We start from the raw sequence: 10,662 nt of genomic DNA, 5'->3' as shown, positions 1-10,662 counted from the left end.
TCTCCCAAGTTTCAAACTCTCTCTCTCTCTCTGTTTTTTGGCCATGTGCAGACCCGAGAGGTCATGGAAAAGCCGTTTCCCAAAAAGAGGCTCTTAACTCCAAAGCTCCCGTGGCAGCAGTACCAACAGGGAAGGAAGACTTGTTGCTAATTCTGGGCTGAGTGAGGAGTGAGGGCAGGTGCTGATGCCTTTTTTTTTTTTTCCCTGGGACCAAAGGGAAGGTTGCAGTGAGCCGTTACCTTGGAAGTTCCACCACCCTGGAAGGATCAAGAGCTCCCAGCTCTTCCCAGCTCTCCAGGCACAGGCAGGATCTGATGCTGGATCCTAAGGGCACCTGGCTTTCAGCAAGGGAGAATCAGCAGCCTCAGCTAGGAGGCCTTCGTGGCTGTCTTGGCAGGCCACGAGTGGTGCTACTTGAACTGCTTAACAGTCCCACAAAAATTGTGAGGTGGATTATTGAGGGAACAGAGCATCTCTCCTATGAAGAGAAGCTGGGAGAGCTGGGACTGTTTAGCCTGGAGAAGAGAAAGCTCAGGGGGGATCAGTGGATAACTGCATGCCTGCGGGCAGGGTGCAAAGGCAATGGAGCCAGGCTCATTTCAGTGGAGCCCAATGACAGGACAGGAGGCGATGGGCACAGAAGCAAACACAGTAGCTTCCACCTGAACCTAACCTCAGGATCCATTTCTGTAGTGTGTGGGTGAGCGAGTCCTCTCACGGGTTCTCCAGTGAGGCTGTAGAGTCTCCCTCCTCAAGGGGAGACACTTGAAAGCCATCTCCACAGGACATGCTCCTTGGACACTGGTGCTGGGTGGCAATGTTTGAGCAGGGGGTTGGCCAAGCTGACCTCTTCAGGTACCTTCCAACCTCAACCATTCTGTGTTTCTGTGAAATCAGAACACTACAAAGCCCGTGCTGGTCCTTCCAGCAGGAAGCAAAAGACTTTATTGGGCTCGCAGCTGCTCACAGCTGCGAGGGGTCCTCGCTGGTTTCCCTGATGCTTGTGTCATCTTTGGCATTGGAAGCACAGGGATTTTCTCACCAATGCTAGGGAGAGAAAAAGAAAGGGTTCAAGTTTCTGTTCCAGTGAGGGCAGCGGAGTGACACTCCCTGCTCCCTTCAGCCCCAGTCCTGCGGAGTGTGCATATGCAGGAGTCCCAAGGCTCTGTGTGGCCTTGCGGGGGCCCCTCGAGTCCCAGCCAGTGACAGGGAATCTACGCAGCGCCAGGCCGAGGCGCTGTGTGAGGCCAGGCTGGAGACCTTTGGCCAAGCAGCTACGGAAGGCCAGGGCAAGGGTTCTCGTGAGCCCAGGGGCCTCATTGCCCAAGGAAGGGGCTGTTGCTAGTGGAATGAAGGCTGTTGCAGGAGAGGTTTACCAAATCAGAAGATCCTCTGCAGAATTTCCAGGGATGTCGACAGCTCTGCTCTTGGTCTTGTCTTTCTGCAGGACCTCTTTTCTCTTCACCAGCTGTTTCCTCACCCGCACACTCCGCACTGAAAGGCAGCTGCAGCAACAGAGAAAATAAACTCTCAGGTGGGCTCTGAAGGTCCCCACCTCTGGCTGCCCAAAAGCAAGGAGCACAGCCTCCTTCCATTGTGGGTGCGTCACTGTCAGCTGCAGGGGAGCTTTAGGACTTTGGGTCTGCAGGGGGACAGCTGGAGGCAGGGCCTCTCCACGGTCATTCCCTCTGTGAAGCAGCCAGGGGATGGAGAGCCAAAGCCCAGAGCTGAGCAACCCACATGCTGGATCCCTCGGGCAGCCTGATGCAGCTCAGCTTTTCCTGGCCTTTTTGGGTGCTGGCCCACACTTACTTGGCACTTGGTTTGCTCAGAGGAGCTGCCTCAGCCTTCTTCTCCGGCGGGTGAGGGACGAGGACATGCTGCTCTTTCATGTCCACTGGCACCATCTGCAGAGACTTTTTCAGTTCCACAAGTGCCATGGAGGATGCACTCTCTGTCTGAAGCCTCTGCATTTCCACCTGCGTCTTCTGCTACAGGAGAAGAAGAAAGAAGGAACATTTTTAGATGGGGGTGCTAACGTGGGAGCTGTCCCATGGCAGTGGGGCAGTCGTCCCCTCAGGGTTTCCCCAGGATCAGGGCAGTTTCCCTGCAGCCTGCTTTCTCTCAGAAAGGCAGCATGAAAGGCCCCAGCCCTCGGCCTCTGAAGCTAAGGGCAAGAACACTTCCAGGGCAGCGGGCTTTGCAGGAGCCCTCATCCTTCACGAAGGAAAACAAGGCTCAGAAAGGGCAGGTTTTTCTCTTGGAGAGAAGCTTCGTGGCAGAGCTAAGAGGGGAAGAGTGTTCACATGGCCCCCTGAGAGAAGAGAAAGGTTCCTTCTGGAGTGCTTGAAAGCACTTGGCATACCCAGATACTCTCTCTCCCGTTCGTTTTGCCACGAGCCTTGCACTGTGCCCACATGTTCTGTCTCTCCCATTCTTTCTTCAGCTGCTCCTCAACCAACAATGCCTGCAGAGTTTTCTCATCTTCTTGCCGGTACAGGCAGCATATTTCCTACAGGAGAGAAGGGCATGCAACGATCAGAGAAACATCAAATCTCCACAAAGGCAACCCGTGAAAGAACCCGGCAGTGGGCACACAGATCCAGTGGCTACCTGTCCTGCTCTCCGTTGACCTTCACAGGCAGGGGCTTGATTTTGGGGCCAGGCTGCAGCACAGTGCTTGCCCTTCCCCTCTTCTGCCATTTTTGAGTTGCTCTCCTGACTTGCTGTTGGCATTCTGCAAGCACACAAGAGGAGGATTTGCTGCTAGAGATTTTGCTCAACAACCAGGTGCCCAGCGAGGAAACAGCAGTTGGTGGGACATGTGTTGGGACCTCTGTAAAGTTCACTAAGTCCCTGAGCCAAGGAAAGCCGCTCAATGACTCAAGGAGAAGAGCCCAGGGGCTGCCTCCTCCAGTTCTCCCCAAGCCTTACCTGGGTGAAGGCACTTTTTCCCCTGCAGCCTGGCCCAGATATGCCTCCCCTTTCATCTTGGAGAGTCTGGATAGAGAGAGACTTTTGGGTGTGAGCAGCTGGCTCTTAATAGGAGGCATCCCTGTAAGGAGGAAACGAGAAGGCTCGTCAGTGCTGCTCCTTGGTGGCCACACAAAGAGGCAGGGAATGAGCCTCCCTGCTGGATCCGGTGCTACTTGTAAAAGGCAGAGCAAGCTGGGAGATGGGTTGGCCGAGAAGGGAGTCTCCTTGGCCACTGGCATTTCACAGGTGGGGATGGGAGTCATCTGCACAGGACATGCTCCTTGGACACTGGTGCTGGGTTGCCCAGTTTGAGCAGGGGTTTGGCCAAGCTGACGTCTTCAGGTAGCTCCCATCCTAAAACCATTCTGTGTTCTGGGAAATTGGCACACTACGAAGCCCGTGCTGGTCCCTCCAGCAGGAAGTAACAGTCTTTATTGGGCTCGCAACTGCTCAGGTGGGGATGGGAGTCCTGGGACTCCCTGCTGCCACTGTACCCCACATTCTACCTTTGGACACATCTCATCCAGAGTGGGGCTTTCAGTAGACAGGAGCTCCAGGAGGCCAGCGTGGAAGAGGCCTGAGCACTATCGAATGCTACGGGAAGCTCTGGGCTGCCCTGCCATTCTGGTTCCTACGAAGGCCCAGCAGAGCTACTGCCGCAGGGAACTGGGGTCAGAGGAGGGGCCTCATCCTGTGCAAAGCGCAGCCTTCCAGCTTTGTCTCTGTACCCCTTGCCCTCAGGAGGACATTCAGAAGGGAAGGGCAGAGAGGTCGCCCAGGGGCTGTCACTCCCAAGAGCCCGCTCTCACATTACCTCTTCTGGTAGACTCTCCCTCCACACTTGCGTCTCCCTTCTTCTCCAAAGCAGAACCCTTGGGTGCTTGGAGAGACCCTTCCCCTGCAGCTCTTCCCCGAGGTATGTAGAGCCCAATCCTGGAAGAAAGACCAAGGCAGTGTGACTCCAGGGCACCATATTCTAGGGCTGTAGGGTGCTGGTCCTGGTGCCAGCATCTGAGAGGGGCTTGCTATGGGCTGGGCAGGGAATAGACATCCTCCCAGCCCTTGGTACACAAAGAGAATGCCCCCAAAACAAGCAAGAATCGGTGTGGAGTGGAGGAGGAAACAGTGCTTGGAGAAGTCTCCCTCCAGCTCCTCCCTGAGCACCGGGCAAGCCCTGGCACTGCTGATCTGCTGGAGAGGAGCTGAAAAGCTGCCAAAACTCTCAGCCGAGGGCTGCAGAAGCAATGCACCCACCTGGGAAAGATGATGACACCTCGAGAAGCTGGATGTGAGACCATGCTTTTTCTCTCCGATGTGGCCAAATCCGTTGTGCTTAACCTCTGCAGGAGAGACAGTCGTGGGTGAGACCATGGCCAGGAAGGGATGCCCTTGCCAACAAAGCTCTCTCTTGCTCTTGCTTTTCAACCCTGCCTGGGCTGGCTGGTGCATGGTCTCTGCTGGCAGTTGGTTTTCTTGCACCTCCCCGACAATCGAACCCCTGCAGAGCAGCGGTCCACCTGCTCTCCATGTCAGTCTGGACGCCAGCTGATCTTGTTGCTGTCACTGGGCACCCCATGTGTGCCGGGTCCCCCAGTGCTGCCGGTCGTTGGCCTTCTTCCCGCGTTTTAGCTATCGCTTTTGACATGGCTTCAGACACAACAGACTGTGTTCTGTCCTGCAGCGCCGTGAAAGAGTCGGTGGGGCTGTGTGGGGCAGGGTGCCGGCTCTTCTTCAAATGCCAGGGCACTGCTGTGGGGAGAGTTGGAGTTCTGTGGCCTGTGGTCCTAGGACCTCTGCCTGATGGAGAAAGCCTTGCCTTGCTCTCGGCTTCCTCGTTGCAGGCTACAGCATTTCTTATACCTGTGGAGACGAAGGGCCGTACTGAGTACTCCACATCTTCAGCAGGGGCCACAGGGCTGTGTGGGACACGTTCCCACCTCTCTGCCTTCACTGTCCTGTCCCTCTCAGCAGAGACACATGGAAGAGGTGGCAGAAGCTCTCGGTGGCTGAGGGCCTCTGTACCCGATGCCTTTGCTCTTCCTCTGGCAGAAGTTGCAGAGGCTGCTGCTTGCAGAGGGGGCAGCTTGCAAGTGGCCTTTTCAGATGATGATGTCTTTGCTTTAGGCACTTGCTTGAGAGTCGCTGCCAGCCTTGGGAAAGCCGGCACGGCTGGCAGCTGGATTCTCTCGGCCCCCCGCAACCCACGGTGTGGCAGCTTCTTCTCCATCTGCAAGAGAAGGCGAGGAGAAAGTCCAAGTTATTTGGGCCATTTCTGCCATTTCCCTCCACGTCCCCCCTAGAAATGCTGCTGTGAGCTGCCCTGCAGCGGCCCCCGGCACGCCCTGGCAGCTGCCCACGCAGAGCGGGGCTCAGCCTGCCAGGGTAATGCCCTGCCTGTCTCCTCCTGCGAGTGCTGCCTGCTCATCGCAGGCTGCCAGGGCTGCCAAAGATGTTCGACCGAACCCTCCTGGGGCTCCCGACTCCGTGTGGCAGCTGCCAGTGTGACGCACGCTCTCTGGGCACGACCGCACCGGCAGCCTGTCCGCATGGAGGGACGGTGGAGGCAGCTCCTGGCTGCGCACAGCCAGGTTGAATTAGGCCACGCTGCTCTTTGTGCCTCTGGGCACAGAACTGCCAGGGCCACGTGGGCTTTGGCTGTCCTGGGGGTGGGCTCTTCTTGGAGAAGCCCCAGGTTTGGGAATAATTGTGTCCAGGTCGGAGGGGCTCAGGGCCAGCTGGCCGACTCACTCCAGCACCGTTCTCCTCATCCTGGTGCTCTTGGTGCCATCCCGTCACACTGCTGTCCCTATTTCGCTCCCTGAGCCTCCCAGCAGCAGCTGAGCATGCAGCCCAAAGTCCCCGCGCGTGGGGGTCCTGCAAGTTATCTCCTTTCTTACCAGGAAAAGTTTCTTTCTTTTTAGGGAGTCCATAAATATTGGCAAAGCCCCTGGGACTCCAAGAACCAGATCAAACCAACCTTATGGTTCGGACTGTGACCAAGGGCTCAGAGAAAAGGAGCACTGTTCTTAAAAGGACAAGATAAAAAATGTCAAACATGCAAGGCCTCCAGATAACAGGAGCCCCTCAGGCCCGGAGAACTGGACCAAACCAACTTTATGGCCCAGATTATGACCAAGGCCTCAGAGAGCATGCGCAAGGAGACGAGGTGAAAAGTTCAACCCTGGTGAAGACATCTCACTTCATCCTCACGACCCTCAGTGCCCACCACCAGAAGGCACCGCGCAAGCGCAGAGGGAATGGAAAGCGCAGCTTATGGAAATGACTTCTTGGAACTAATTTTAATACTAAGCGGGGACAGGTTATGAATATGTATAGGCATACTGCGAAACCTCATGCATATGTAAATCTCTACTGCATATAACCAAAGCAAGTTGCCGTGTTAGGGGCGCACGACTTTGGTGGGACTACCCCCAGTGCCGCCCAGTGCTGCATAAACATACCTACTTTACAATCTTACTGCTTGTGGAGTCAGCTTTACGAGAGTCAATCTTACCTGTTCTGGTAGACTCTCCCTCCATCGTTGTGTCTCCCTTCTTTTCCAAAGCAGAACCCTTGGGTGCTTGGAGAGACCCTTCCCCTGCAGCTCTTCCCCGAGGTATGTAGAGCCCAATCCTGGAAGAAAGACCAAGGCAGTGTGACTCCAGAGCACTACATTCTAGGGCTGTAGGGTGCTGGTCTTGGTGCCAGCATCTGAGAGGGGCTTGCTGTGGGCTGGGCAGGCAATAGACATTCCCCCAGCCCTAGCTACACAAAGAGAATGCCCCCTCGTCCAAAACAAGCAAGAATCGGTGGAGTGGAGGAGGAAACAGTGCTTGGAGAAGTCTCCCTCCAGCTCCTCCCTGAGCATTGGGCAAGCCCTGGCACTGCTGATCTTCCGGAGAGGAGCTGAAAAGCTGCCAAAACGCTCAGCCGAGGGCTGCAGAAGCAACGCGCCCACGTGGAAAAGATGAGGACACCTCCAGAAGCTGGATGTGGGACTATGCTTTTTCTCTCCCATGTGGCCAAATCTGTTGTGCCTAGCCTCTGCAGGAGAGACAGTCGTGGCTGAGACCATGGCCAGGAAGGGATGCCCTTGCCAACGGAGGCATCGCGGCTGCTCAGGCAGAAAGCAGCCCACGGGCACAGCTTGCAGGGCTTAATGTTCACCCCTCCTTTACGAGCAGCACAAGCTGCCCAGCAAGTGCCTGCACCCGGCAAATCACTGCCTGGCTTTGTGCAGGGGCCAGACTCCTGTGCCTCATCAGGAGATGCGTCTGACCCAGAAGGACAAGGCCCTCCCAATGCAGCACTGCAATGTGCCCTTGTGTCCAAGGACAGCCAGGCATAATTAAGGAAAATAAATCGAATTACACCTTACAGAAAAGAAGCAAGGAGCAAAGTAACTACACAGGCCTGCAGAGGAGGGCAGTCACATTTGCGTAGCTGCTGGGCTCTCCAGCACTGATGCCCTGCTGCTGCTCTGCACCTGCAGCTGTGCCAGATGCCAAGAGGAGAAGTCAACCACCAACGCAGCCATCAGGGTGCCAACAGCATGGAGAGGGACATTTCCGGCAGCTGCTGCCTGCCAGAAGGTGCAAAGCATTGGCAGGTTTTGGCTTCTGAGGTACTCAGGCTTTTCTCTGGATCTCCTGGAGGAGCTGTGTAACCCCTGCACTGCCTTCCCAGCAGCAGCTGAGCATGCAGCCCACATCCTTGCACATTGGAGCTGTGACATTCATCTCTCTTCTTACCCGGAAAAGTTTCTTTCTTGTAAGGGAGCCCATGAATACTGGCAAAGGTCTCTGAAACCTGGAAGATGGGCTTCTGTACATCAAGGAGCTCAAAGCCCACCATGGGGAGCTCCTCTTTAATCATGAAGAAGGCACTGAAGAAGGCACAATAATTGGCAAAATGTCACATCTCCAGAAGCATTTCCCTTCTAACAACCCAGGTAGGCGGACCACACTGGCTACCTTACAGAGGAGGATTTGCTGCAAGAGATTTTGCTCACCTGCTGGGTGCCCAGGCAGGAACCTGCCGTCAGTGGGACATGCGTCAGGCCCATTGTGGAGTTCACCAAGTCCCTGCGTGCAAGGAAAGCTTCTCGATGACTCAAGGGGAAGAGCTCTGGGGCTGCCTTCTATGGCTTTCCCCAAGCCTCATTTGGGAGAAGGCTCTTTTTCCCCAGCAGCCTGGCCCAGCTGTGCCTCTCCTGTCGCCCTGGAGTCTGGCTGGAGAGCGACTCTGGGGTGTGAGCAGCCGGCTCTTAATAGCAGGAGGCATCCCTGACAGGAGGAAAAAAGAAGGCTAGTCAGAGCTGCTCCTTGGTGGCCACAAAACTTCTTCACACAGAGGGTGGTGAGGCACTGGAACAGCTTGCCCAGAGAAGCCGTGGATGCCCCATCCCTGGAGGTCTTCAAGACCTGTTTGGATGAGGCACTGGGCTACTTGCTCTAGTGAATGGCATCCCTGCCCATGGCAAGGGGCGGGAGGGAATAGAAGATCTTTAACATCAATTGCAACCCAAGCCATTCTGTGATTCTCTGGAAAGGTTCAAGATTCTGCTCCAGTGAGGAGAGCTGAGTGACACTCCCTGCTCCCTTCAGGGAGAAGGGTGCCAGTGAGAGCCCAGAGGCCTCACTGAACAAGGGGCTGTGGAAAGAAGGCTGTTGCAGCAGAGGACTACCAGAGCGGGAGCTCCTCCACAGTCTTCCCGGGGATGTCCACAGCTCTGCTCTTGGTCCTGCCTTCCTGCAGGGCCTCCTTCCTCTTCCCCAGCTGTTTCCTAACACGCCAACTCGGCCTCCCCTGGTCCCAGGACAAGTGGGCACAGCTCCCTTCCACACGAGGTGTGTGACTGTCAGCTGCAGGGGAGCTTCAGGACTTTGGGTCTGCAGGGCGACAGCTGGAGGCAGGGCATCTCCATGCTCATTGCCTGACCCCGAAGCAGCCAGGGGATGGAGAGCCAAAGCCCAGAGCTGAGCGACCCGCATGCTGGATCCCTCAGGCAGCCTGCTGCAGCTCAGCTTTTCCTGGCCTTTTTGGGTGCTGGCCCACACTTACTTGGCACTTGGTTTGCTCAGAGGAGCTGCCTCAGCCTTCTTCTCCGGCGGGTGAGGGACGAGGACATGCTGCTGTTTCATGTCCACTGGCACCATCTGCAGAGACTTTTTCAGTTCCACAAGTGACATGGAGGATGCGCTCTCTGTCTGAAGCCTCTGCATTTCCACCTGCGTCTTCTGCTACAGGAGAAGAAAGAAGGAACATTTTTAGAAGGGGGTGCTAAAGTGGGAGCTGTCCCATGGCAGTGGGGCAGTCGTCCCCTCAGGGTTTCCCCAGCCTCAGGGCAGTTTCCCTGCAGCCTGCTTTCTCTCAGAAAGGCAGCATGAAAGGGTCAGCCTCTGAAGCTAAGGGCAAGAACACTTTCACTGCAGTGGGCTTTGGAGGAGCCCTCGCCCTTCAAAATATAAAACAAGGCTCAGAAAGGGCAGGTTTTTCTCTTGGAGCGAAGCTTCGTGGCAGAGCTAAGAGGGGAAGAGTGTTCACATGGCCCCCTGAGAGAAGAGAAAGGTTCCTTCTGGAGTGCTTGAAAGCACTTGGCATACCCAGATACTCTCTCTCCCGTTCGTTTTGCCACGAGCCTTGCACTGTGCCCACATGTTCTGTCTCTCCCATTCTTTCTTCAGCTGCTCCTCAACCAACAATGCGCTGGGCTTACCTGGTGCCCAGGAACCGTAGCCAAGGGAGTAGCCACTGCTCCGGTTCTTCGCAAATAGGGGCTGATAGAGGACTTGCTGGCGTCCTCTCTGCTGCTGCTGGTGCTAGTGCTGGTGCTGCTGGTGCTGCTAGTGCTGGTGCTGGTGCTGTGAGAGGCGTGTCGTGCCTCTCTTCCCCAAGACCTTCTGCCAGGGAACCAGCTGACAGTGTAGTGTCTGTGGACTCTGATGAGTCAAGAGAGGCGCTTGTTGGGTTTACTGCTTCTTCTTCTGCGGCCTCCCTGTCCACGGTGCTGGATGAGCTGCCTTCTTCCGGGGGAAAAGCCTGTGGTTCCTGGAAGAGTCTGGCAAACCTGGGGTTGATCGCGGAGTTGATGATGACAATCTCTTCCTCTAGGTCCCATCCCACAGGACCGCTTTCTTTCCTGCCTCGGCCCTGGCTTGTCCCCTCCTTGCTGCTCCCCTGCCTGGGTTTGAGGTTTTGGGCTCTCTCGCGCTCTTGCTTTTCAACCCTGCCTGGGCTGGCTGGTGCATGGTCTCTGCTGGCAGTTGGTTTTCTTGCACCTCCCCGACAATCAAACGCTGGCAGAGCAGCGGTCCACCTGCTCTCCATGTCAGTCTGGGCGCCAGCTGATCTTGTTGCTGTCACTGGGCACCCCATGTGTTGCCCATGTTGTTGCTGTCACTGGGTCCCCCATTGCTGCTGGTCGTTGGCCTTGTTGCCGCATTTTAGCCATCGCCTTTGACATGGCTTCAGACACAACAGACAGTGCTGTGTCCTGCAGCGCCGTAAAAGAGTCGGTGGGGCTGTGTGGGGCAGGGTGCCGGCTCTTCTTCAAATGCCGGGGCACTGCTGTGGGGAGAGTTGGAGTTCTGTGGCCTGTGGTCCTGGGACCTCTGCCTGATGGAGAAAGCCTTGCCTTGCTCTCGGCTACAGCATTTCTTATGACTGTGCAGACGAAGGACCGTA

General features: G+C 56.0%; 1 protein-coding gene across 1 annotated transcript; it reads right to left on the bottom strand.

The window, feature by feature from the left end:
• Window positions 1-248: 248 nt before the first annotated feature.
• Window positions 249-4,338, bottom strand: LOC137847345 (uncharacterized). Its single transcript, XM_068665662.1, has 8 exons — window positions 4,231-4,338; window positions 3,791-3,909; window positions 2,935-3,055; window positions 2,614-2,737; window positions 2,366-2,512; window positions 1,813-1,991; window positions 1,377-1,505; window positions 249-1,047 (listed from the first exon to the last, which is right to left on the bottom strand). The coding sequence occupies exons 1-8, from the start codon at window positions 4,272-4,274 to the stop codon at window positions 945-947; spliced, it is 966 nt and encodes a 321-aa protein (XP_068521763.1). The 5' UTR covers window positions 4,275-4,338; the 3' UTR covers window positions 249-944.
• Window positions 4,339-10,662: the final 6,324 nt, after the last annotated feature.

Source organism: Anas acuta, chromosome 1 (assembly GCF_963932015.1).
Source record: "Anas acuta chromosome 1, bAnaAcu1.1, whole genome shotgun sequence".
Taxonomy (NCBI): Eukaryota; Metazoa; Chordata; class Aves; order Anseriformes; family Anatidae; genus Anas; species Anas acuta.
Note: the sequence above shows the minus strand (reverse complement) of the source record. Positions and strands in the feature narration are given on the sequence as shown.

Bases quoted from the DNA above. Each gene is read 5' to 3' on its own strand.
- LOC137847345 (XM_068665662.1), bottom strand. From the start codon at position 4,274: ATGGTCTCACATCCAGCTTCTCGAGGTGTCATCATCTTTCCCAG. The intron at 2,738-2,934 runs GTAAGGCTTGGG...GTGTGCTTGCAG, and splicing joins GAAAAAGTGCCTTCACCCAG to AATGCCAACAGCAAGTCAGG. The intron at 1,506-1,812 runs GTAAGTGTGGGC...CTGTTGCTGCAG, and splicing joins CTGAGCAAACCAAGTGCCAA to CTGCCTTTCAGTGCGGAGTG.